The sequence below is a fragment of the Oncorhynchus kisutch genome, unplaced genomic scaffold (assembly GCF_002021735.2).
Source record: "Oncorhynchus kisutch isolate 150728-3 unplaced genomic scaffold, Okis_V2 Okis03b-Okis08b_hom, whole genome shotgun sequence".
In the NCBI taxonomy this organism is placed as follows: Eukaryota; Metazoa; Chordata; class Actinopteri; order Salmoniformes; family Salmonidae; genus Oncorhynchus; species Oncorhynchus kisutch.
In genome coordinates, this window is record NW_022261980.1 from 5,221,900 (window position 1) to 5,249,064 (window position 27,165).

The window sequence follows — 27,165 nt, forward strand, 5'->3', positions numbered from 1 at the left end:
GAACCCTTGTTGATACGACAAAAGACTAATCGCTTGGGCGATTAGTGGGTACAATTGGGCAATTGTGTAGCACTGTGTTGTACCAAGGTATATCTCAACCAGGACCAATTCCATTTCAATTAAGTCCATTCAGGAAATGAATTGAAAAGCACTATGGACTATGCTTTCCATGAGGGATTCTCAATTCATGAATTGAAAAGCACTATGGACTATGCTTTCCATGAGGGATTCTCAATTCATGAATTGAAAAGCACTATGGACTATGCTTTCCATGAGGGATTCTCAATTCATGAATTGAAAAGCACTATGGACTATGCTTTCCATGAGGGATTCTCAATTCATGAATTGAAAAGCACTATGGACTATGCTTTCCATGAGGGATTCTCAATTCATGAATTGAGTTTCAATTGCCTTCCATCATTACTAAACTTACTTTGGTAAATAAATACATTTCTATACATGTTTGATTGAACCTTCATTTAACTAGGCAAGTCAGAAGTTAGGTGACAAAGAAACCTAATGAAGACCTTGACGATAACAACTAGCCTAACCACAGAGACAGCGATCATTCAGTCAAGTCGATTCAGACAAACAGGAAATCAAGTAGCCTCATAGCTGAACTACCACTGAGAAGGTGGAAAGACACATCAGAAGATCCAGTAGTGAGAGAACTTCTGCTCACCTCAGATAAACCAGTGGGGTGTTTGATAGGCTAACTGATGCTGCTTCCTGATAATATCTCCTCAGATCATAACGCCTGAACAGCATCGCAGCAGCCAGTTAGCTCCGCACCGGCTAATGCCGTCCCTGAACAAAACCCAGAGGGTGTGAGAGAAATCACTGATTGCAGAGATAATATCTCATCTTGGCCCTGTGACAGCCAGAACAGATCGTACGGCTGCAGCTCTGTGCTACCTAAGCACTGCTTTTGATGCGCATGACCTGTGCCACAGAGCTGGTTAGCACAAATCTAGTTAAGTTAGAGCTAGTTAGCTTAGTTAGTACATAGCTAGCACAGAGCTGGTTCGCCAAAAGTGCCTGTTTAACAGGCCAATTTAGCACAGAGCTAGCTAGCACAGAGCTGGTTCGCCAAAAGTGCCTGTTTAACAGGCCAATTTAGCACAGAGCTAGCTAGCACAGAGCTGGTTCGCCAAAAGTGCCTGTTTAACAGGCCAATTTAGCACAGAGCTAGTTAGCACAGGGCTAGTTAGCACAAAGCCAGTTAGCCCATCACAGCACCAGTTAGCATGGCTGTCCACCTGCAGTTACTATCAACGCTATCAGTCTAAAATCATGGCTGGCAAGCCTTATTCACTTCAACCAGCCTCCATGCTGTGTGGCTTGGCCATACCATCTCTCTTTGTCTGTGTGGTGCAGAGGGCCCCTGTGGGGGGGCTCTGTTCTCTGAGAGCCCGAGTTAACCCCGGCCCTGTTCTCTGAGCGCCCGAGTTAACCCCGGCCCTGTTCTCTGAGCGCCCGAGTTAACCCCGGCCCTGTTCTCTGAGCGCCCGAGTTAACCCCGGCCCTGTTCTCTGGGCCCTGGAGGCAGGGGGAGAATGTGACACCTTGTCGACAATAATTCCCCGTACTGGATCAGCCGAGCACACAGGGTAAGGCGGTAAGACAGGGGCTAATGACACGCTTTCGTCTCCACAGCTTCGGTTGGTCTGAGGAGTCTGGGTTTCCTCTCGAACTGACATAGCAGGAAGGCCATGTCCATGTTCATTTATGGGCCTTGTGAAGGTACACGCGCCTTGTCTGCTGTTGTGCTGCATGTTGTGATGCGTGATGTATCGCTGTGCTGCGTTGTGTTGTTCAAGGTGATCTCCCAGAGGCTGATGCTGGGGACAAGGGGACCGGATCCACAGGCCTGAAATACAAGCAGTTCAGCCAGGCTGCTACCCAAACACTCTTCCTGAGTCACATGACCTGTCCTTAGTCACGTCTGGCTTAAAGCTCCAACTCCCGGTCCTGAAAACGTGTAATTGAGGACTTTGATTTCCTGTGACAGCCACACCATTTCAGTTGAATCAGTAAACATGGTAGCAGCTTTAAAGTGGCTGACTACATGAATAACTCCAACCATTACCTTCTTTGTTGTTTGAAGACCTATTCATTACATGGGCTCAGAGACGTGAGAAAGAAAACGAGAGAGAGAGTGACAGCTGTGTGTGTGTGTGTGTGTGCGCGCATGGCCAATCAGCTTTTACTTTCCATCCCCCCACATCTACCTCTGACAGGAAGAGGAAGAGCGTCCCTAACCACCACATTTATCAGATTAAACCTGAACCGTGTGCAACACGGCGTGAACAAAGTGACATATTAATAATGACTAATTGAGTTGAAGTAAGGTAGGGGAACGGCAGTAGTGGGGCCTGAAGAAAATACCTACTAGAGCCCCAGTACACGGGCTCTCTTGTTCCTAGTGTACGGGAGCAGGCAGGCCCCCGAGGAAGGTAGGAAGGACCCAGTGGAAGGTAGGAAGGACCCAGAGGAAGGCAGGCAGGATCCCGAGGGAAGGCAGGCAGGACCCCGAGGAAGGTAGGCAGGACCCCGAGGAAGGTAGGCAGGACCCCGAGGATGGTAGGAAGGACCCCGAGGAAGGTAGGAAGGACCCAGTGGAAGGTAGGAAGGACCCAGAGGAAGGTAGGAAGGACCCTGAGGAAGGTAGGAAGGACCCAGTGGAAGGTAGGCAGGACCCAGAGGAAGGTAGGCAGGACCCAGAGGAAGGTAGGAAGGACCCAGAGGAAGGTAGGAAGGACCCAGAGGAAGGTAGGAAGGACCCAGTGGAAGGTAGGAAGGACCCAGAGGAAGGTAGGAAGGACCCAGAGGAAGGTAGGAAGGACCCAGAGGAAGGTAGGAAGGACCCCGAGGAAGGTAGGAAGGACCACGAGGAAGGCAGGCAGGACCACGAGGAAGGCAGGAAGGACCCAGAGGAAGGTAGGAAGGACCCAGAGGAAGGTAGGAAGGACCCAGAGGAAGGTAGGAAGGACCCAGAGGAAGGTAGGAAGGACCCCGAGGAAGGTAGGAAGGACCTAGAGGAAGGTAGACAGGACCACGAGGAAGGTAGGAAGGACCCAGAGGAAGGTAGGAAGGACCCAGAGGAAGGTAGACAGGACCACGAGGAAGGTAGGAAGGACCCAGAGGAAGGTAGGAAGGACCCAGAGGAAAGTAGGAAGGACCCAGAGGAAGGCAGGAAGGACCCAGAGGAAGGTAGACAGGACCACAAGGAAGGTAGGAAGGACCCAGAGGAAGGTAGGAAGGACCCAGAGGAAGGTAGGAAGGAGCCCGAGGAAGGTAGGAAGGACCCCGAGGAAGGCAGGAAGGACCCAGAGGAAGGTAGGAACGACCCCGAGGAAGGCAGGAAGGACCCAGAGGAAGGTAGGAAGGACCCCGAGGAAGGCAGGCCACTCAGGAGAAATTCGGATTAAAAACGGTGGGTTCATACCACGCAGCAGGGGATGCTTGTGATTCCCATCAGCCCTGTTCTTGCAGGTTTCTCTGTTGGTATGAAAGGAAAGCTGCTACTGCTGACACAAGGGATGGGAATTCACTTACTGGATACACACAGAGCTGTTCTCTTACATACAGGAGATCAGATCCCATTTTGAGTGATTGACTGACTGTGGTTGGACAAGGCCCACTCCCATTTTCCCATAAATCTTGTATCTCCCGATGCATGATTTAGGCCTGAGCAAATGTGAATGACAACTGTACAACAAGAGGCAGAGAGGAAGTCCAGAGGTCAACAACCACATGGTTACAACAGACTATTATAAAGAAGGACTCTCAAGGCTTCATAATAATGGGTGACGGTTTACAATCACTGACGGTTTTCTTCAACAACACAGTGCTCAAATGCATCCTAATGTAAACCAAGTCTTAGTTTAAATGCGAGAGAGCGAGCGAGAGTAAGGGGACTGCTGAGAGAGCTCATGTATACAGGAGAGTGTAAAACAAGAAACACCCAGCACACGTCTCCAAACAAATGACAGTGTAATTCTCTCTCTCTCTCTCGCAGGGTGGGGATGGGTACACACTGCACAGCCTAGATCCTTCAGCTGCAGCCCTCAGACAGACAGCCAGACCAACAGCCCTCAGACAGACAGCTAGACCAACAGCCATCAGACAGACAGCCAGACCAACAGCCCTCAGACAGACAGCTAGACCAACAGCCCTCAGACAGACAGACAGACCAAAGGCCCTCAGAGAGACAGACCGATCAACAGCCCTCAAACAGACAGCTAGACCAACAGACCTCAGACAGACAGACCAAAAGCCCTCAGACCAACCAACAGCCCTCAGACCAACAGCCCTCAGACAGACACAGACCAACAGCCCTCAGACCGACAGCCAGACCAACAGCCCTCAAACAGAGACAGACAGACCAACAGCCCTCAGACAGAGACAGACAGACCAACAGCCCTCAGACAGAGACAGACAGACCAACAGCCCTCAGACAGAGACAGACAGACCAACAGCCCTCAGACAGAGACAGACAGACCAACAGCCCTCAGACAGAGACAGACAGACCAACAGCCCTCAGACAGACCAACAGCCCTCAGACAGACAGAGACAGACCAACAGCCCTCAGACAGACAGACCAACAGCCCTCAGACAGACCAACAGCCCTCAGACAGACAGACAGACCAACAGCCCTCAGACAGACAGACAGACCAACAGCCCTCAGACAGACAGACAGACCAACAGCCCTCAGACAGACAGACAGACCAACAGCCCTCAGACAGACAGACTCTTGATTCACTAAAGCAGATCAAATCTAATTCTAAGTAATTTTCTCCCAAAAGTAGTCATGTCACTGCCATGCTTATCATTAGCATCTCCTGAAGCTAGACAGAGGGTGCATTTTATGTCGAGAAAACCCACTGTAATTCATGCAAAATCCCTCTCTTTTGGCCACTGTTTGTGTTTATTTCTGTCAACATTTATTTGCTTGTTTGGGGTCTAAGTTTAGCGTGGTGCGAGGCAACGCTGAAAAGAGAGAACACACATACACCAGCAGCCACAGGATGTCTAGAAATACACAAGGTTCGCCACATTCCCTGCCATCTGAGAGAGAGAAAAACCCCAGAGGGATAGAGAGACGGAGATAGAGGAGGAGAGAGAGAGGCTTTACAACTGTCACTGACAAGGAGTTGGCTAGCCTATACAACAGGAACTGATCTGGGACACCAGGCTAAGCCTCCTACACAGTACGATGAAACCCTCTGTCTGAGAGGACTCTTACCATACTAGGACGCTTAATCCACTCCACAGCTCACACGTGCTTCTAGAGAAATCCAGAGAAGTGTTATGTTCACTAGGGAGAAAACGGTTTGAAGTGGAATGGCTTCTCAAGTAAAAAATAGTTTCATTTTTGCTACAGTTTGCCCAACTGAACATGGCCCAAGAGGTTAGCAGTGATACATCCTACCAGGAGCTCTTTAGATTGTGCCAAGCTGTGAAGGCCCTACCTACAGATATCCACTAGACTAGCAACCCTAATAACGCTCTGTCTGATAGAGGACATGCTACTGAAGACATGAACAGGGACCTTACCGTAGGAGAACTGGCTAACGTGGCCAAATCAACCTAAATCAGACGTACAACAGGTGACTGACTCTGCTCACTGGGTGTGGCATTGTCTTATGGCATTTGGCCCGGTCAACCTTCTGAACTCATGACACACCAGAAGGTGATGAAGTCCAGTGGTAGGATGGAAGATCATGTTGGTTACAGCTGGAACTACCATTCTTCTTCTAGCAGTGATATGATTACACTTTAGGCAGGCTGTTCACGGCAGTCATTTTCTGTGTGAAAAACCCCTTGTAATAACTTGAGCCTGTGAAGACAACTAAATCTAGATGCTATAGGCTAGGTCTCAAAGACCAGTGTGAGAGAGAGATATCACAGATCTGTTGACATAAGAAAAGATACCACTATAAATACAAACCATGTGTTTATTTATTTTCCCCTTTTGTACTTACTATATGCACATCGTCACAACACTGTACAACACATCTGAAATGTCTTTATTATTTTGGAACTTTCGTGAGTGTAATGTTTACTGTTAATTTTCATAGTTTATTATCTACTTCACTTGATTTGGCAATGTTAACATGTTTCCCATGCCAATAAAGCCCTTAAATTGAAATTGAATTGAGAAAGATGGAGAGTTAGGAAGAGTCGGAGAGAGACAAACAACAGACAAGGAGAAAGAGGACAGAAGGACAGTGAGAAAAAGAGAGATTGTTGAAGACTTGTTGGGTATTTCAGTTGGTACTATCTGATACAGAGTGAGCTAAAGAGAGCATGGGGCAGTATGAGAGAGAGCATGGGACAGTATGAGAGAGCATGGGGCAGTATGAGAGAGAGCATGGGACAGTATGAGAGAGCATGGGGCAGTATGAGAGAGAGCATGGGACAGTATGAGAGAGCTTGGGACAGTATGAGAGAGCATGGGGCAGTATGAGAGAGAGCATGGGACAGTATGAGAGAGAGCATGGGACAGTATCAGAGAGCATGGGGCAGTATGAGAGAGAGCATGGGACAGTATGAGAGAGAGCATGGGACAGTATGAGAGAGCATGGGGCAGTATGAGAGAGAGCATGGGACAGTATGAGAGAGAGCATGGGACAGTATGAGAGAGAGCATGGGACAGTATGAGAGAGAGCATGGGACAGTATGAGAGAGAGCATGGGACAGTATGAGAGAGAGCATGGGACAGTATGAGAGAGAGCATGGGGCAGTATGAGAGAGAGCATGGGACAGTATGAGAGAGAGCATGGGACAGTATGAGAGAGAGCATGGGGCAGTATGAGAGAGAGCATGGTACAGTATGAAAGAGAGAGAGCATGGTACAGTATGAGAGAGAGCATGGGACAGTATGAGAGAGAGAGCATGGGACAGTATGAGAGAGAGAGCATGGGACAGTAGGAGAGAGAGCATGGGACAGTAGGAGAGAGAGCATGGGACAGTATGAGAGAGCATGGGACAGTATGAGAGAGAGCATGGGACAGTATGAGAGAGAGCATGGGACAGTATGAGAGAGAGCATGGGGCAGTATGAGAGAGAGCATGGTACAGTATGAGAGAGAGCATGGGACAGTATGAGAGAGAGCATGGGGCAGTATGAGAGAGAGCATGGGACAGTATGAGAGAGAGCATGGGACAGTATGAGAGAGAGAGAGCATGGGACAGTATGAGAGAGAGAGCATGGGACAGTATGAGAGAGCATGGGACAGTAGGAGAGAGAGCATGGGACAGTATGAGAGAGCATGGGACAGTATGAGAGAGCATGGGACAGTATGAGAGAGCATGGGACAGTATGAGAGAGAGCATGGGACTGTATGAGAGAGAGCATGGGGCAGTATGAGAGAGAGCATGGGACAGTATGAGAGAGAGCATGGGACAGTATGAGAGAGAGCATGGGACAGTATGAGAGAGAGAGCATGGGACAGTATGAGAGAGAGAGAGCATGGGACAGTATGAGAGAGAGAGAGCATGGGACAGTATGAGAGAGAGAGCATGGGACAGTAGGAGAGAGAGCATGGGACAGTAGGAGAGAGAGCATGGGACAGTAGGAGAGAGAGCATGGGACAGTATGAGAGAGCATGGGACAGTATGAGAGAGAGAGCATGGGACAGTATGAGAGAGAGAGCATGGGACAGTATGAGAGAGAGCATGGGACAGTATGAGAGAGAGCATGGGACAGTATGAGAGAGAGAGCATGGGACAGTATGAGAGAGAGCATGGGACAGTATGAGAGAGAGCATGGGACAGTATGAGAGAGAGAGCATGGGACAGTATGAGAGAGAGAGCATGGGACAGTATGAGAGAGAGCATGGGACAGTATGAGAGAGAGAGCATGGGACAGTATGAGAGAGAGAGCATGGGACAGTATGAGAGAGAGAGCATGGGACAGTATGAGAGAGAGAGCATGGGACAGTATGAGAGAGAGCATGGGACAGTATGAGAGAGAGCATGGGACAGTATGAGAGAGAGAGCATGGGACAGTATGAGAGAGAGCATGGGACAGTATGAGAGAGAGCATGGGACTGTATGAGAGAGAGCATGGTACAGTATGAGAGAGAGCATGGGACAGTATGAGAGAGAGAGCATGGGACAGTATGAGAGAGAGCATGGGACAGTATGAGAGAGAGCATGGGACAGTATGAGAGAGAGCATGGGACAGTATGAGAGAGAGCATGGGACAGTATGAGAGAGAGCATGGGACAGTATGAGAGAGAGAGCATGGGACAGTATGAGAGAGAGCATGGGACAGTATGAGAGTGAGAGCATGGGACAGTATGAGAGAGAGCATGGGACAGTATGAGAGAGAGCATGGGACTGTATGAGAGAGAGCATGGTACAGTATGAGAGAGAGCATGGGACAGTATGAGAGAGAGCATGGAGTATGAGAGAGCATGGGACAGTATGAGAGAGAGCATGGGACAGTATGAGAGAGAGCATGGGACAGTATGAGAGAGAGCATGGGACAGTATGAGAGAGAGCATGGGACAGTATGAGAGAGAGCATGGGACAGTATGAGAGAGAGAGCATGGGACAGTATGAGAGAGAGCATGTTGAGGCATTGTACAGTAAAGTACAGATGTGGGCGTTTGACTTCCTGTGGATTCATCTGGCAGGAGGAGAAGTCCTGCCTTATCTTGAAATACTCTGAAATACTGTTTCTCCTCCGAAAGAAAAACAGACTAAAGAACCAACAAACATGTTGTGAAATCCAAGAGCCCTCCCTTCCCTCCCACTTGCTGCCTCTCTGGGATGAACCCTAACGTGAGATTGTGTAAATCATGCAGTCGTATCATCAATGGAAGACTTGGAAGGTGTGGATGTTCAAGTTAGAACCTCCCTCTCTCCCCTTGGCAGGACACCCTTTGACCTTCCTAACATCATTTCAATGGCGCATTTGATTGGAGCATAACGCTTGTAACACCAGGGTTAACTCCTTGCATGTGCCACAAACCAAATAGTGTCGTCCAAAAGGATTATTATAAGATGTGCAAAAATTACTGTATGCAGAAATGTTGGAGGGAAATGACATGTAATACTAATACAATTCTTTAACAAGTAATAAAAAAAAGAAAGAAAAAAAGGTAGGGGTCAATTATTTACACCCGAGTTATCAATACCTCACCTTGTGAGTACTACGGCACTGAGTCTATTTCTAAAATGTTTGAGTTGGAGAACACATTGGGAGGGATCTTAGACCATTCCTCCATACAGAATCATTCCAGATCCTTGATATCCTTCATCTGTACTTATGGACTGTCCTCTTCAATTCAAACCACTGGTTTTTAAAGGGGTTCAAGTCCGGAGACTGAGATGGGCATTGCAACATGTAGATTTTGTGCCAATGAACCATTTCTTTGGGGATTTTGATGTGTGCTTGAGGTTATTGTCTCGATGGAAGATCCACTTGCGGCAACCAGGTGTATAAAATCGAGCACACCGCCATGCAATCTCCATAGACAAACATTGGCAGTAGAATAGCCCGAACTGAAGAGCTTTCAACGTGTCACTGTCATCGGATGGCACCTTTCCAACAAGTCTTTTTTTTTTTTGCTATTGTGAAGTGGAAACGTTTATTAGCAACAACGGCTCAACCAAAGTGGTAGGCCACACAAGCTCACAAAACGGGACTGCCGAGCTGCAACAGGAGATACATGAAATGGGTTTCCAAGGCTGAGCAGCCCCACACAAGCCTAAGATCACCATGTGCAATGCCAAGCGTCAGCTGGAGTGGAGTCTATTTCAGAAGAACAGAATAACATACTCTGAGTTGTGCTGATGTTAGGCCCTGATCTGGCCATCCCAAATGGCTGTGGGCTACACTAGTTCATTTAGCAGACAAGGTTTGCTTAGAATTCCATGGCACTATTTTATAGTATGAAGAATACAATTGAACAAAGCTGAATAAAATATAATATTTTCTCCAAACGATATGGGGGAGTGGCCACATGCAGCTATTCTGTGTTGAGTGGTTAACAAAGAAATAGGTCCTCCTATAGGCTTAATGTAGAGTTATTCATGTAACTATAGTTGTTCTACAAACGTTGGGCTATATGTTTGGATTTTTAATACATTGTAAGGCTGCATGAAGCGAAAAGTCATGATCTCTGCTTTGTTTTTCATGCCAGCCAGGTAGGCTGTACTCCTGTTGTAAAGAGAAGCAATGTGCTTCATATCAGGAACGTTGAGAATATAGTAGGCCTGGCCTTTAGAAAGCTGATGGGATCCTTCTCTATTTAATGTTTTCTCACACAGTTGCATAGCCTATAGAAATGTTGTGAACATGAGCTCTAATGAAGAGTATCATTAGATCTTCCATTACATTTACATTGATGTCTGAGTGATTAGAGGGACAATAGAGTGCTGAGAACCAGGCAGTTAGCAAGTTTGGTAGGTTACTAATGACCAGCAGCAGCATCTGAGCTTGGAGAAGCCTAACTACTGTGACTAAATGGTCACGTGGAATTTGACTGCCTTCATGACTGGTGACCGCAGGTTGTGGCAGTAATATGGTCACCAACAACCCTACGCTCCTTAGTTCCAGTGAAGGGAACTCTTAATTCTACAGCAATGACATTCTAGACAGTTCTGTTCTTCCAACTTTGTGGCAACTGTTTGGGAAAGGCCCTTTCCTGTTTCAGCATGACAATGCCCCTGTGCACAAAGCAAGGTTCATACAGAAATGGTTTGTCGAGATCGGTGTGGAAGAACTTGACTGGCCTGCACAGAGCCCTGACCACAACCCCATCAAACACCTTTGGGATGAATTGAAATGCTGACTGCGAGCCAGGCCAAATCGCCCAACATCAATGCCTGACCTCACTAATGCTTGTGGCTGACTGGAAGCAAATCCCCACAGCATTGTTCCAACATCTAGTGGAAATCCTTCCCAGAAGAGTGAAGGCTTTTATAGCAGCAAAGGGGGGACCAACTCCATATTAATGCCCATGATTCTGGAATGAGATGTTCGAGGAGCAGGTGTCCACATACTTGTAGTGTATGATAACAGCTAGTCTGACAGAAACCCCTGGGTTCTGTGGCTGTGATAGAGGATCAATAGACTCAAAGCCCAGTGATGGCGGTTCTGCTGCTCTTTCTGAATCACTGGAGGGCTCTTCTAAAACACCATTTGGATAATGACTCTCAACACTGACTCACTCGTAGTGAAGGGAGACATGGATGCACAGCTACCATAGCAACTAACTCCACAGGCAGGCATTACTGAGGAAACCAGATATGGTCCTTTGGTCAGGGAGTGAGACCTGGGCCTATACAGACACAATCACGTGACCATATTTCACTGTGAGCCCATGTGATTATTTGCATCCATCCATCCCCTCCATCCCCTCCATCCCACCCCTCCATCCATCCCCTCCATCCCACCCCTGCATCCATCCATCCACCCCTCCATCCATCAACCCCTCCATCCCACCCCTCCATCCATCCATCCCCTCCATCCCACCCCTGCATCCATCCATCCACCCCTCCATCCATCAACCCCTCCATCCATCCCCTCCATCCATCAACCCCTCCATCCCACCCCTCCATCCATCCATCCCCTCCATCCCACCCCTGCATCCATCCATCCACCCCTCCATCCATCAACCCCTCCATCCATCCCCTCCATCCCTCCATCCCACCCCTGCATCCATCCATCCCCTCCATCCCACCCCTGCATCCATCCATCCCCTCTATCCCACCCCTGCATCCATCCATCCACCCCTCCATCCACCCCTCCATCCATCCCCTCCATCCCACCCCTGCATCCATCCATCCACCCCTCCATCCACCCCTCCATCCATCCCCTCCATCAACCCCTCCATCCACCCCACCCATCCCCTCCATCCACCCCACCCATCCCCTCCATCCATCCATCCCCTCCATCCCACCCCTGCATCCATCCATCCCACCCCTCAACTAGTTAGTGGGATGTGTTTTATTAGCAGTACCACAAAGAGAGGCTTTGTGTCTCACATCTAAGACTGGACTCCTAGATGAATAATAAGCCTTGGTTTGGGTCACACCTCTTTCTCTTCCTTCACCACATTAAATAGACTAATGAACAGACATTCATTCAAACGCTCCCACATAACACACTGTTGATGGCTTGGCTGACCAAACAACTGCCTCTTATTGAAGGAATACATCTTCAGAAGATACTTTTCATCTGTATTTTAGTAGTAAAGTCCTCCACTGTGATGTCAGCATGTTTTCCTACCAATGGACTGAATCATCAAAATGTGGAAATTGTCTGAGATTTCAGACAATGTCATGTTAAACAGTCATTTAGATTCACCATGGAGATGTGATGAGGAGAGAGGAAGGGACGGACGGACAGCCAGACACAGACACACACACTTAGGAGGAAGAGGACAGAGAGACACACACACACACACTTAGGAGGAAGAGGAGAGAGAGACAGAGACACACACACAGACACACACACTTAGGAGGAAGAGGACAGAGAGACGGAGACACACACACACACTCTCACTGATATTAATGATGCAGTTGCTTGGCTCTGCTCTCTGTAACTAGATAAACAATAAGCTGTAATTAAAACTCACATCAAATGGCTGTTTAAAAGTGGCCCCAGGCAGGTCGTAAAGGTGGCTGGGACTGAACTCTGTATATGAGACAGTAGACATGTCTGTCTCATTCCACCTGCCAAACCAGATTAATTAGCAGCTTTAAAAACTGAACAGATGCTGTGTTTTACCAATTTGTTCACAGGCCTGATATTATATGCAGATTTATTTGGATGGGGGAAATGTGCATTTAGCTGCATGTCTCAACAGTGACTATGGAACCCGTGACTTGATTTATGGCTAAATGACTAACTGAAATGAAGAATGCCAAGTCAACCGTATGGTGGGTGGGTCCCGGGCCTTGTGTCTGCTGCCAAAATACACAACATACTGTTTCTGGTAGTTGGCAAAGGAACCCAGTGGACAACTGCAAACAGAACATGTCTTGTTATGGTTTACAAACTGGTCAATAAACACACACACACACACACCGAAGTGACTCTGGGTCATAATAACCTTGATATCAAAGGACCAGCGGGGCGCCGGGGCGTAAGCAAACGCACACGTCAGATCAAGTGGTCCTAATGAATAAAGACATGAATTGATCGACAGTTTAATTAAGACTCTGACAGTTCCCTCTCTAGTCTCTGTCTAATGCTTGTGAGGAGGACAGCAGCACGAAAGCTCCACAGTTACTGTGAGATGAACACACTAACAAAGGCTGTCAGTCAGAAAACGGACACCTTTTGCCAGGCTGCAACCCATAATCTCTGATAGCCGAAATTACCCCTGCAGAACCTTGTTAAATTACGCCTGCAGAACCTTGTTAAATTACGCCTGCAGAACCTTGTTAAATTACGCTTACAGAACCTTGTTAAATTACGCCTGCAGAACCCTGTTAAATTACGCCTGCAGAACCTTGTTAAATTACGCCTGCAGAACCTTGTTAAATTACGCCTGCAGAACCTTGTTAAATTACGCCTGCAGAACCTTGTTAAATTACGCCTGCAGAACCTTGTTAAATTACGCCTGCAGAACCTTGTTAAATTACGCCTGCAGATCCTTGTTAAATTACGCCTGCAGATCCTTGTTAAATTACGCCTGCAGATCCTTGTTAAATTACGCCTGCAGAACCTTGTTAAATTACGCCTGCAGAACCTTAAATGGGGTTGATTTTAGAACAACGCACGTTAGAAAGCAAAAGTCTGAAACAAGGAAGTTTGATTGCCGTATAAGCGGGGGAAAAAAATATTGTTTGGCCAGAAAATAAAGTTTAAATTGATTGAGATACAGTATATATGAAGCACACGTTGTGCTATGTAAATGAATATTTAACAGTGTAAAGACATTTGTTTATTATAAAAAGCTAAATGTTGAAACAAAAACCCGCCATTGAAAAATTTGGGTTCTACATTGTATACCTATTGAGATGCAAAACATTAGAATTGTACAGGGTCTCTTTAAAAACGTCGAGTTTGTGGGTGACGACATGCAAGAGATCAGTCATTCACTCATTGGTGTGATCCTTGCTCTGCTGAAGAAGCCACCCCTTTCCTTTCTTTCTGTGCCTCTAATGTGTAGTGGATAGAATGTTGAAGTAACCAGGCTGTTAGCTCGCTAGATAATGAGGTAACATGACGGAACAAGGTGTAAACATTCATGGTTTACGAATGCAGCCCACCAATCCCACCACAGGAAGAAACAAATATTTCGCCAGTAGTATGGGTCACATCGTTTTACCTGTTTGTGTTTGAAACAGTCCATCTTCTCTGTTGTAAAGGTGCAGCCATGACAGTAACGAATATGTGCTCGGTTTTTACTCTACAGTAGGTCACTGGGGAACGACGGTACAGCAAACCCTAATCATTACAGCAATTCATATCGGACTCATTTTTCTCCTAGATGCACTGGGGCTCCCAAAATAACATGTCAGGTCACACAGAAAAATATATACAGTGGGAGCATATGCAACCAAAATGGCACTTCAGAGCCCTGGTCTCAGCATCATTTAATGGAATTGTCCCTTTCTTTGAACTGTCAAGCAATCATATGGTCACATAAATATATTGTGAATAGTAAATCTGCCAGGAGATAGTCTAAGGACTGCCTGCTGAAGGTGCCAGATCTACTGACTATCAACTTATGCCCTTGACACTACTGTGGTGTGTGGGAAATCCACTGCATGATGTCTTTCACTTCACAGAGTACTTCAAACCAAGATAGGCGTCTTGTTGGCGATTCCCCTCACATTTTAGCACACTTCAGACGGACTACATTGAAGGACATTTCTACCGACTACATCCTCATTCTCAGATGGTTTTCTACCCAGCCTTCTATTGTATAACACCAATTAAAAATAAACCTTCAAAAGCAGTGATAGATGGACTAACTGCAGTATACAATACGACCAGCCGCCATCTTTGCTCTTACCTCGTAGGACCAGACACACTGCACGCCGGCAAACCTCCGCACGCAGCGGCCCACCTCAACGTCTTCATGCGTGGTGTACATCTCCTGCAGGCACTGGCCGATGTGAGGAACCATCCGGCGCAGCACCTCGCGGCTCATGATCACGCCGGGGCCACCCATGCAGAAGTTCTCACCTGGCTCCAGCGCCAGCTTGCCCAGCTCGTCGCGGGCACCCATGCCCGTCTGGCCCAGGAAGAGGGCCTCGCTGCTGTTGAGCGAGCGCAGGAAGCCCTCCAGGCGCTCGCTCTTGATGTACACATCATCGTCGGCCCGCATGAACCACTCATATTGGTCCAGGTAGTGATCGTGCATGTACTTGAGCATCATGAAGGACTTCTTCTGCGGTGGGTAGGAGTCGTCCACGTTGTGCAGCGCCACGATGGGGATGGGGATGGTGGTGTCCGAACCCTCGCTGGAGAAGAACTCCACATGGCCCGGGATGGTCTGAGCCCACGTTCTACAGAGAGAGACACAGGCAGAGGTCAGGTACTCTACAGGATGGAGAGTGGGTAAGAGTACTAACACACACACACACACAAGTCTGGGCCCACGAAGGACATAGATAGATGGTCCAATGTGGTTCAGTTGGTAAAACATGGTGCTTGCAACGCCAGGGTTGTGGGTTCAATTCCCACAGGGGAAAACGTTTATATATATATATTCACTAGAGGTCGACCGATTAATTAGGGACGATTTCAAGTTTTCATAACAATCTGAAATCGGTATTTTTGGGCGCCGATTTTTTATATGTATTATTTGTTATTTAATATTTATTTAACCAGGCAAGTCAGTTAAGAACATATTCTTATTTTCAATGACGGCCTAGGAACGGTGGGTTAACTGCCTTGTTCAGGGGCAGAAAGATAGATTTTCACCTTGTCAGCTCGGGGGATCCAATCCTGCAATCTACAGTTAACTTGTCCAATGCAATAACGACCTGCCTCTCTCTCGTTGCACTCCACAAGGAGACTGCCTGTTACGCAAATGCAGTAAGCCAAGTTAAGTTGCTAGCTAGCATTAAACTTATCTTATAAAAAACAATCAATCATAATCACTAGTTAACTACACATGGTTGATGATATTACTAGATATTATCTAGCGTGTCCTGTGTTGCATATAATCTGACTGGTGGTAGGCAGAAGCAGGCGCATAAACATTCATTCAAACAGCACTTTCGTGCGTTTTGCCAGCAGCTCTTCGTTGTGCGTCAAGCATTGCGCTGTTTATGACTTCAAACCTATCAACTCCCGAGATGAGGCTGATGTGACCGAAGTGAAATGGCTGGCTAGTTAGTGCGCGCTAATAGCGTTTCAAACTTCACTCGCTCTGAGCCTTGGGGTGGTTGTTTCCCTTGCTCTGCATGGGTAACGCTGCTTCGGTGTGGTGGCTGTTGTCGTTGTGTTGCTGGTTTGAGCCCAGGGAGGAGCAAGGAGAGGGACAGAAGCTATACTGTTAGCCTGGCAATACTAAAGTGCCTATAAGAACATCCAATAGTCAAAGGTTAATTAAATACAAATGGAATAGAGGGAAATAGTCCTATTAATAACTACAACCTAAAACTTCTTACCTGGGAATATTGAAGACTCCTGTTAAAAGGAACCACCAGCGTTCATATGTTCTCATGTTCTGAGCAAGGAACTGAAACTTTCTTACATAGCGCATATTACACTTTTACGTTCTTCTCCAACACTGTGTTTTTGCATTATTTAAACCAAATTGAACATGTTTTATTATTTACTTGAGGCTAAATTGATTTTATTGATGTATTATATTAAGTTCAAATAAGTGTTAATTCAGTATTGTTGTCATTGTCATTATTACAAATATATATATATATATATATTTTTTTTTAATCGGCCGATTAATCGGTATCGGCGTTGAAAAATCATAATCGGTCGACCTCTAATATTCACTACTGTAAGAGTCTAATAAATGACCAAAATGTCAAATAGATGGAGGAACGTCATGTAATAACACAGCATAACATGTGTTATAACCTGTATTTACAAGAGGTTCACAGACTTGAGCCCACTGACTTGAGCCCACTGAGCCCACTGACTTGAGCCCACTGACTTGAGCCCACTGAGCACACTGACTTGAGCCCTACCCAACTGAGCACCAGTAATGTTTCATTAGGATAAAGAACTGTATTTGAATGGGGAATCTAGTAATGAACTAACAACTGGGACACTGCACTGAAAATAAACTAAATGGGACTTTACTTTGGGTCCAAAATAAAGACATGGGAGTGGATGTAAAATACTGTGATAGATATCTCCTTCTCAGGTCTCTAGACGTTCATCATGATCGGTCCATTGAAAGGACATTCGAGGGAGACTAAATAAACTACTCTACTAATTAATCTGATTGAATACAGATATACTTGTATGTCTTTGCAGATGTGCAAACACATTTCCCCTGAATTATATTGAATCTTCCACGTGACTGGACAAATGAAAAGATAGCACTGTTGAGTCTGCAGGCTGTCTTCTCGGTCCAACCCATCATTTCATAAAACCTTCAGCTTCACATTCACTGCATTTCAGTCGGGCCTAGATGAAAGACATTTCAAGGCTAATGACATTAACATTTACTCTTTCCAAACAGACATCTCTACATTTAGAGCTATACTAATAGCATCAGTGCTAGTCTACAACGAAACACCTACAGAAACCCCTCACAATTGGAGATATCTTGGATGGAGCCATTGCCTACTCAATCTAATTAAAAACTATCCTACCAAAGAGCCCACGCAGCTCATCTGATGGCAAAACCATCACCACAGAATGATACAGCTCAATTGTGAAGCGAATGTGTTCAGAGTTGGCAAAGGCCTGAAAAACTGAACAGAAGAGTTTGCCTATTGAAGTATGATGTTTGTAGGGTAAATGTGGGTGTGAATGTGAATGTTGGGAGCATGTTATAACATAGACCCTGTAACAAAGACTTCTAAATGTCACTTAGGACACGTTATAGTGACTGTATATCATCTATAATAGTATATCCAACAAGGTTTTGTCTTGCCAACTTATAGGACATGATCTGCCTAACGTTGAGGTGTTTAATAGCTCACAAGAAAAAGGTCTATCATAATACAGGCCACAGCCACACATGGCATTGATACACTGTTAAATGGCGACTAGCAACATTTGTATCGATTAGATTAATAACAATTTTGCATAAGACTTAAGAGTGTAGGCAACATTGTTGAAATTCGGTATCCCTATTTGGCAGAAAACTAGCAACAATATTTATCTTTAAGTGCCTATGTAAAATGTAGGCTGACAATTTCAGAATGGGGAGAGGAATGAACAGAACTGATGCGTACAGAAACCCTGGGACAGAAAACTAATAGCTGAAAATGGTATCTTGTTAAAGAGAAAAAGCAACATTCCTTCTATTTCTACACATAACTTACCTATGTGCCGCGATGGCGCGGTTATTCAGGTACTTTTGGGCAGTCATGACGCCGACGTAAAGGAAATTGTTGGACCTCGGAACTGGCTTCTCGGTCGCCGAAAATCCGTTATCTTGCGGGGGCCATAATATCCCACCGAATTCTCTCCTCAGACCCCCGTTCAACCCGCAACCGGCTGGGTTCGCCTTGCGTTTCTGACCGGATTTTTTCAACTCCGTAGCCTTCGGTAATATGAGTCTGGAAGCCAGGGTGAACCCGACAACCAGCCCCAACAGAACACTAAACCATGCTCTTCGGCTTCGACCTGCCATTCCCCAAAACTTGACCCAACTCCGATTTGCCTCGTAGCCTATTCTCGCTGTTGCCAACACAGCGTCTTTGTAAAGCAATATTGGTTCAATTGTTTCTCCCTCATAAAAAAAACGGGGTTAAATCGCTCTCATGGTAGGAAAGCCTCTTTCTTCTCCAACCCGCTTTTGGTCCCGATGTAAGCTGGCTGCTGCATACGTAGCAGTCTCCATAAACCCACCACCTGAACGTACACTCCTCTCTTCATGTGGCCCTACTAATCAGCAAGCATTCCGTCGCTATCAATAAATGACAAGAAACTGCGACCTTCAACAAAATGTATGGTTTCTTCTTCGCCCAGAGACGCGTAGCCAACCCATTCTTTCCACTACCTCGCCATTGTGAGAATGTCGAAAACGCTTAGCAGCAACGCGGCTTAACTGTGTGATTTGACCTAGTGGATACTCCGTAGGAGCGCTCTGACTGGCTGGGGTGTGTGATTACGCAGTGGTCTCAGCTTTTTTTCCTTCCAGTATTTGACGTGCAAGTCTGATCACAAGCTGAGAATGCCCTGGTGATGAGCCGGTGAAAGTGAAAGACCATGCATGCAGACATGCAAAAAAGTAGAGCAAGCATTGTTGAACCTTGAAATTAAACGTCAGCCGAGTTAATATGCGGCACTGATAGTGAAATGAAAAAGCAATTTCTGAGACATCATAACCGACTAGGCCAACCACAAAATGCTCTAGAACTCAATTAATGTAAATGGTGTGCAGAAAATTAACATAAAGTTTATAATGATTTTATAAAATTCTTATCAATTTAAGAGCAAGACTACAACAATAATGTATATGACAGCCATAGAAATCAGTGCAATACAGTTTAGAGACTATGTACCTATACCATTATGATTGTGGCTTCATTTACATTACACTGCCGCCATCTAGTGGGCAACATGGAGTTGGCAGGTGTATGATTACGCCACTGGACCATTACATTAGCTATTGTGTGTCGTCACAGTCAGCCTCCCAGCAAACATAACAGATACGTAGACAACTTATCTATAATATCTTTATTGTGATAAAAAGGTGCAGGTCAGTTTATTTCTCAGTAACTAAAATTGCTTGATGATCATTGATATTCCAATAAATAACACGATGACTAACGGTTACATCTGATTTATGTAATTGTATAAAAAGCAGTACGGTGCACAGCACTACTAAAGCCATCTGGCTAGCATCTACTCTCGCAACATGAAGCCTTGGTAGGCAGCGCACATTTGAAAGTTTACACAGATGCCAACCCCAAAAGAAGACAAGAAAACACACATACACACAGTTACACTGAAAGTCATCAGCCAAACCCACTGGCACAGGTGCCATTTACAGGAATAGCATCATTAGAAACTGTCGTACTCAGAAGTCCTTCTCAGGTGTCAATTTGAATGTGGAAACAAGACAATCGTTTTCAACCACTGGTTAGTTAGAAGTTGTCCAAAGGCATTAAAACAGAAAGGATCCATCGTTATGGCAACACATTGTATTTTTTGATCATGCTAATATTACTGAGGCAACATGATCTAAAACACAGACCGTTGTGAAACCAATCCCTAAACCCAAACAAATAACAGATTGATTTAGATCAATAACTAAGAGGGCTTTGAGATTGCTGGCAGCTTCCTTCAGTGAGTCAGTGTGTGTGACTCGGATGGGTCAAATATCAGAGTTCACAGGTCACCTCAGAGTAGGCACAAGTCACACCTAGCCACAGATACAGGGTCAGATATTTCTTCCATCCTCCTAATAGTTCATGTTAGGAACGATAGTAGGATATTCTGATCCTAGATCCGGGTTAAGGGGGAGATGTCTACCCTGAGCCTGTGTCTCTGACCTCCTTTAACCTCATCCGCCGCCAGCTGATGGCCCTCTCCTTCCTGGTCTCCACGCACAGGATCCACCTCCCTCTCCGCTCAGGGGATTAAAGCCTGAAATACACACAGCAGAGCAGAATGTAGGTTACTGGAACAGAGAGGAGATGGAGGACGCCAGAGTCACCTACCTACTACTTATTCCTTAAAGGAGCAACGTCACAGTTTAGCCATTGTTTTTTTAAAGACATTGTTTGGATATCCCCCCCCCCCAAAAAAAGCTTAGTACTACTTCTTACCGGATCATAATCCAAAAAACATCAGTTGCAAGGATGGACATTTTGTATCGCTAAAGTACAAAATATTAGCACTATTATCGGTTTTCCTGCATCATAATCCAGACAGATGTACATAACTAGCAAGACCAACTAGTTGCAGTACAAAGGTGCGTTGCACAGTGTTCAATTGTTTTTCTTTTGTGGATTTCATTCCTTCGTTACTACTGGTATGTACTTTATATTTGTCACCATTTGCAGGTGTAAATGTTAAATGTATAACATATGAATAGGTTTCAGTAAGAATAGCAGAGCTTTTAATTTACAGTAAGATTAGTGCCTTGCATCACTATGAAAGTGGCTCATCATTGCATGGAGGCAGAAACGGATCTAGTAGGATTCAGAACCTGTTTAATTACTTTAACAGTGAGCATGATGTCTTACGTTTTATTATTGGGTCACAAGGGAAATACAATCATAAAAATGTAATTACACTTAACCCCCTTTTTGTGTTGCTTACACACCCTCCCAGCCATTACAAACATACCTCTGGAAGCCCCCAATTACAATACCGCTCTCATCATCAAATATGTCAACATACCACTGCTCCGTAGGGGCTTCTTGTCAGTCTTTGGTTTCAACACTGTAGTCGATGTGCTGGCCTCTTCAGTGTTCTGAAATGTTACATCATAATAATAATTATGAGCTAGTTTCATGTACAGACAAGAAACCTCAGATTTGTTCATGGGTTTCATGTAAGCACTACGACTTATGTAATATGTCTGAGAGAGGAGTTTCTTCATGGTCAGGACGGACATGGTCAGGGAAAACTCTGGGTGCTAATCACGACTTATCACAGCCAAGAGATTTTTCTGACCCTGTGACCTGCCCGTAAAAAAAACTCCTGACTCTGCCATAATATATATCAAATGATGCATTTACTTCGCATTTTATGTATGGTGGTCCTGTATGAATCAGTTGGTAGAGCATGGCGCTTGCAATGCCAGGGCTGTGTTCAATTCCCAGGCCCACACATATGTGAAATGCATGCAAGTCGCTTTGGATAAAAGAGTCTGCTAAATGGCATATGGTATGTAGGCCTATGATAGAGAAGGCATCTTACCTGGGCTGTCTTTGCTTTTCCTCTGTAACTCCTCCCCTCTTTCATGCTGTCATACATCTCAATTTTCTGTTGTCTCTTCTCCTCCTCCAGCTATCAAACAAAAGACAAGTACCAAAAAGTCTTCAAGATCAGATTTGGCAGGGACAATGGGCAAACTTGGTTATGGTGCCTGGGGTTTTAGATCGGTGTTAAAGGCCCAGTGCAGTCAAAAACGTGACTTTCCTGTGCTTTACATATTTATTTCCACACTATGAGGTTAGAATAATACTGTGAAAACAATGATATTTCCCTTTTAGTGTGAGAGCTGTTTGAAACGACCACCTGAAATTTCAGCCTGTTTTGGTGGGACGGCATTTTGGCCTGTCTGGTGACATCACCAGGCGTTAAATTAGTTAATAGGCCAATAAGAAAGAGTTCCAAACCTCCCTGCCAATAACAGATGGTTTTCCCCTCCCAACTCAAGACAGTCCTAGCAAAATTCTTACTTGAGAAATTGCTCTTTGCTAAGAAGCCATGGTCTATGTACGGTCCGCCCATGGTCTATGTACGGTCCGCCCATGGTCTATGTACGGTCCGCCCATGGTCTATGTACGGTCCGCCCATGGTCTATGTACGGTCCGCCCATGGTCTATGTACGGTCCGTCCATGGTCTATGTACGGTCCGTCCATGGTCTATGTACGGTCCGTCCATGGTCTATGTACGGTTCGTCTATGTGAAAGGTGTCACTTTATACCTGTTGTTGTTTCAGCCTGAAGAGGGCCGCCTTGGCATCCAGCTCCTCCTGCATTCTTCTCCTGGACGCCTCCAGTGCCTCTTGTCTCCTCACTACTGCATTGGGATCTGCCAGATAAAAAAAAGATTGGGTGATATTACTGACTCCATTAATTCCATGGCATTCCGAGATTCCGTTCCTGATGTGTCAGACGCCTGGATGGAATGAGAGCTGGCTCTAGCCTGTGAGTGCCAGTTGGTTTCTGCTTCAGCAAGCTTGTCATTGTCTTGAGAATATGTGGCATTGTTGGAGCTGCAACAAGAATGCTCATGTCCTAGGTGTGTGTGTGCGCGTGTGTGTCTGACGGTGTGTATGCATAAGAGACTAAATGTACTTGTCAAACTCAGTGACTTCCTTGGTTAAATAAAAAAACTATTGGTTACGGCCACTCACCTTGCACTGCTCCAGACGCCGAGCTGCTCTGTCCCTGGCTGGCTCTCCTCTTGCTCAGGTGCTGGACCACCAGGTAGACCCCCACACACATGAACAACAGATACCATCCATATTCTGCCACCAATGGTCCGACTGTGGACAGGAAGGGAAATTATGTTGAGGTCTCAACTTACTATTGAGTGTAAAAACAGTAGAATACATCAGCTTTTCTCTTTTAGCCATGTCAGCTAACAATTTTTAGTTTAAGCTAACTACCAACCAATCTATCTATCGAAACAAGTAGTAATCCTGGCCGAGTACGGACCGGGCATGAAGGGAACGTGCCCAGGGGCCCTGACCTACAGGGGGCCCCTATTGATTTGGTTAGTCATGCACACTCATATTTTATTAACATGGCATAATTCATTAATTCATTATTATGTGTATAATTGCAGGGGAAAAATGTTGCATGAAATGTGTTGTAACATTGCAAAGTTCTCTCCATACCAAAGCGTAGAATGGCAGAAAACTTGCTTTAAAGCGGCAACATTCGCTCTACGGCCCCTCTACGGCAAAATGTGTAGAACTGCAGGAAATTAACTTAAAACACTACATTTTTTCCTCCAACAGCAAAAGGGGGACCACAAATTTTCACGCATTGCCCCCCCCCCCCCCCCCCCCCCCAATCAAATCTTGCTTAGGGTTCTCAAAAGGCTAGAGCCAGCCCTGAGTATTGAGGCTGTGACAGCAGACAGACCTACATTATGTTTTAGCAGGGAGGTTTGGTAGGGTGACCTGATTTGGAACGATACAAAAAAAACAAAAAAAAGTGTCTAACAGATTGTGAACCCAAATGTGTAAATTTGGTTCTAGAGGGGGGCCAATAAATAAAACCCATATTTGGTTAGGGTGTGGGGGCAGATTAATGTAATCTTGTTTTCAGGTGACTTGATTATCTACTTACTTTATATAGACTGATCAGTGTAAAAATTCTCATTCTTAACAATGGGCTAAAATACAGGGTAATTAATGTGATGTCAGCAATAACACAAATGTCATTCCCAACAATGATTTTATTATTCAACTTCTTCCCAATGTTGCCAGTGTAATCACAGATTCAAAATCTGATATGACTACTTGGGTCTTTGAAAATGAATTGTACGAGGCTATGTATTTTTGCAGCCATTCATGGACAGTCTTGAATAGATCATACAAAAAAAGCATTGTTATGAAATGTTCCAGGAATCAAATACATGTCACATTCTAGTATGGTGCACATGCTAGGCAGAGATGGTAGGGGGACTCAACTCATAAACACATATTTTGTCTACATAGAGTAAGATGATGGCCAGAACCCATATTGATATTTATTAGATGTTTCCTTGAAGGTTGGGTGATTGAAGCAGGAGAAATGAAGCAGGAATTTATTCGAGACATATTTTAAAGAGAATTCACCCAAATTACAAAATACTGAAAACGTTTGTGTCCTTACCTTGAAGGCAGTCTATGGACAAGGAGACTACAATCTAGGATTTGGTTACCCACTGCCATCAACATTAGAATTTCCTGTGCAAAGCTTTAGTGTAGTGATAACACTCCCGTACTTTCCACCTGAGAACAGGGATCAATCCCTGCTTCCAATCTCCTGCTTCCAACCTCTCCACTGTCTCCCCATCTTATTACTGTCTGAATAGTGTCAAACAATTTTTTTATTAAAAAATATATATATTTGCCTACTTTAGTCGTAAAATGTTGACTGTTCATTCAATTTTCTAAGCATCCTGATTCCTGAATACACCGAACCGGTGTTATTTGTTACCCTGGTCATGGGCCTAAACCATGTGAAAATACGTCGAATTGCAGGAAAGACCTTTAAAACAGTAAAACGTTCTCCCATCTAGGAGTGTGCCAGGGGAAATTAAATGCACATAGCTCGGAGTTAGATTTGCTTTCTTCAAAAGTTGGCAGCCCTGTCAATGAATGAGGCGTCTCTGTATCTGGTTATTTTGCTAGCGAGCTACTGTAGCTAGCCATCCTAGCCTACACTAGCTAAACTAGCTACAACCACTGCTACAACGTTAGCTAGCTGCATTATTAGCTTTAAGGATATCTAGCCAGGCCAGCTAGGCTTGGTAAACAAGCCAGAAAACTGACAGATGTGCAGCTGATATTAGCTAGCCAATTTACCAGTTTGTTGCAGGAAACTTAAATCCTGGTTTCCAAGGGGTGTCTTCTGTATTTCTGGTCCACCTTCGTCCTCAATGGTAACATCGTCATCCATTTCTAAACGTATTGGTGACTCTATAGTCCTCTAATTATGCGTTTCAATGTCACCACAGCTCCAACTAGCTACTTTTCCATGCTTCGTGAGTTGACAAAAAGTGCAATTTCCTGGTATATGTGTTATAAACACCACCCCAGTAAAGATGACGTGGAAGCCTCTCGTGCTTCTGAGCAAGACACCAGTCACACACGAGGTGTCGGCAGAGTCCAATAAATGTATCCTAGCAAGCGGAACTAGATGTCAATACACACTTCAAAAAATGCTACACTTATCAGTCATGCCGCTTTTCATTCTATAAATTGGAAGGCAAATATTAAGCATAGACCTGACCTGTGAGGCCAGTACAGTTCACTCCACAAGCAGCCTACCCATTCACCCATCTACATTGTAGCACAGTGTGCAGAGTCAATTACACAGTGAATAACAAAAACAAGTAAATATAGCATGGCTATATACAGGAAGTAGCAGTACCGAGTCGACGTGCAGGTTTACAAGGTAATTGAAGTAGTTATGTACATATAGGTAGGGGTAAAGTGACTAGGCAACAGGATAGATAAGACAGTAGCAGCAGCGTATGTGGTGAGTGTGAAAGTGTGTGTCAATGTGTGTATGGCGTCAGTATGCATGTGTGCGCGTGTTGGGGTGTCAGTGTATGCATGTGTGAGTGTGTGTGTGGGTAGAGTCCATTGTGTGGGCATAAAGTCAGTGTAAAAAATGGTCAATGCAGGTAGTCTGAGTAACCATTTGATTACCCCCACAGCATGATGCTGCCACCACCATGCTTCACCTTGGGGATGGGGACAGGTTTCCTTCCGACATGACGGTTGGCATTCAGGCCAAAGACTTTAATCTTGGTCTCATCAGACCAGAGAATCTTGTTTCTCATGGTCTGAGAGTCTTGAGGTGCCTTTTGGCAAACTCCAAGTGGACTGCCATGTGCCTTTTAAAGAGGAGTGGCTTCCGTCTGGCCACTCTACCATAAAGGCATGATTGGTGGAGTGCTGCAGAGATGGTTGTCCTTCTGGAAGGTTCTCCCATCATCACAGAAGAACTCTAGAGCACTGTCATAGTGACCATTGGGTCACCTCCCTGACCAAGGCCCTTCTCCCCCGATTGCTCAGTTTGACCGGGTGGCCAGCTCTAGGAAGTCTTGGTGGTTCCAAACTTCTTCAATTTAAGAATGATGGAGGCCACTGTATTCTTGGGGACCATAAATGCTGCAGAAATATTTGGGTACCATTCCCAAGTTCTGTACCCTGACACAATCCTGTCTCGGCACTCTACAAACAATTATTTCGACCTAATGGCTTGGTTTTTGCTCTGACATGCACTGTCAACTGTGGGACATTATAAAGACAGGTGTGTGCCTTTCCAAATAATGTCCAATCAATTGAATTTTACCACAGGTGGAATCCAATCAAATTGCAGAAACATCTCAAGGATGATCAACGGAAACAGGATGCACCTAAGCTCAATTTCGAGTCTCATAGCAAAGGGCCTGAATACTTATGTAAATGTGATATTTCTGTTTTTATATAATACATTTGCATAGGCCCACCCACTTGGGAGCCAGGCCCACCCACTGGGGAGCCAGGCCCAGCCAATCAGATTGAGTTTTTCCCCACAAAAGGACATTATTACAGACAGAAATACTCCTCAGTTTCATCAGCTTTCCAGGTGGCTGGTTTCAGATGATCCCGCAGGTGAAGAAGCCCTATGTGGAGGTCCTGGGCTTGA

The 27,165-nt window shown here is 45.4% G+C and overlaps 2 protein-coding genes across 2 annotated transcripts in view; both read right to left on the bottom strand.

The window, feature by feature from the left end:
• LOC109882895 (chondroitin sulfate synthase 1) overlaps positions 1-19,157 on the bottom strand; it is a 105,017-nt gene extending 85,860 nt beyond the window's left edge. The window contains exons 1-2 of the mRNA XM_031812547.1: positions 18,447-19,157; positions 14,990-15,485 (exon numbers count right to left, since the gene is read on the bottom strand). Coding sequence (XP_031668407.1) covers positions 14,990-15,485; positions 18,447-18,757 — 807 coding nt within the window. The 5' untranslated portion in view covers positions 18,758-19,157. The remainder of the gene's footprint in view (positions 1-14,989; positions 15,486-18,446) is intronic.
• Positions 19,158-19,791: 634 nt separating this feature from the next.
• Positions 19,792-26,771, bottom strand: LOC116359655 (selenoprotein S-like). Its single transcript, XM_031812828.1, has 6 exons — positions 25,332-26,771; positions 23,166-23,297; positions 22,734-22,840; positions 22,000-22,089; positions 21,478-21,550; positions 19,792-20,718 (listed from the first exon to the last, which is right to left on the bottom strand). Exons 1-6 carry the CDS (start codon positions 25,423-25,425, stop codon positions 20,636-20,638), a joined length of 579 nt encoding a protein of 192 aa, XP_031668688.1. The 5' UTR covers positions 25,426-26,771; the 3' UTR covers positions 19,792-20,635.
• Between the last annotated feature and the right edge of the window lie 394 nt (positions 26,772-27,165).

What these genes read in the sequence shown, in the direction of transcription:
- LOC116359655 (XM_031812828.1), bottom strand. Translation starts at nt 25,425, where the DNA reads ATGGATGACGATGTTACCATTGAGGACGAAGGTGGACCAGAAATACAG. An exon ending in AAGTTTCCTGCAACAAACTG is followed by an intron (nt 23,298 to 25,331) that starts GTAAATTGGCTA and finishes TCCTGTCCACAG; the next exon opens with TCGGACCATTGGTGGCAGAA. An exon ending in TCAGGCTGAAACAACAACAG is followed by an intron (nt 22,090 to 22,733) that starts GTATAAAGTGAC and finishes TTTGTTTGATAG; the next exon opens with CTGGAGGAGGAGAAGAGACA.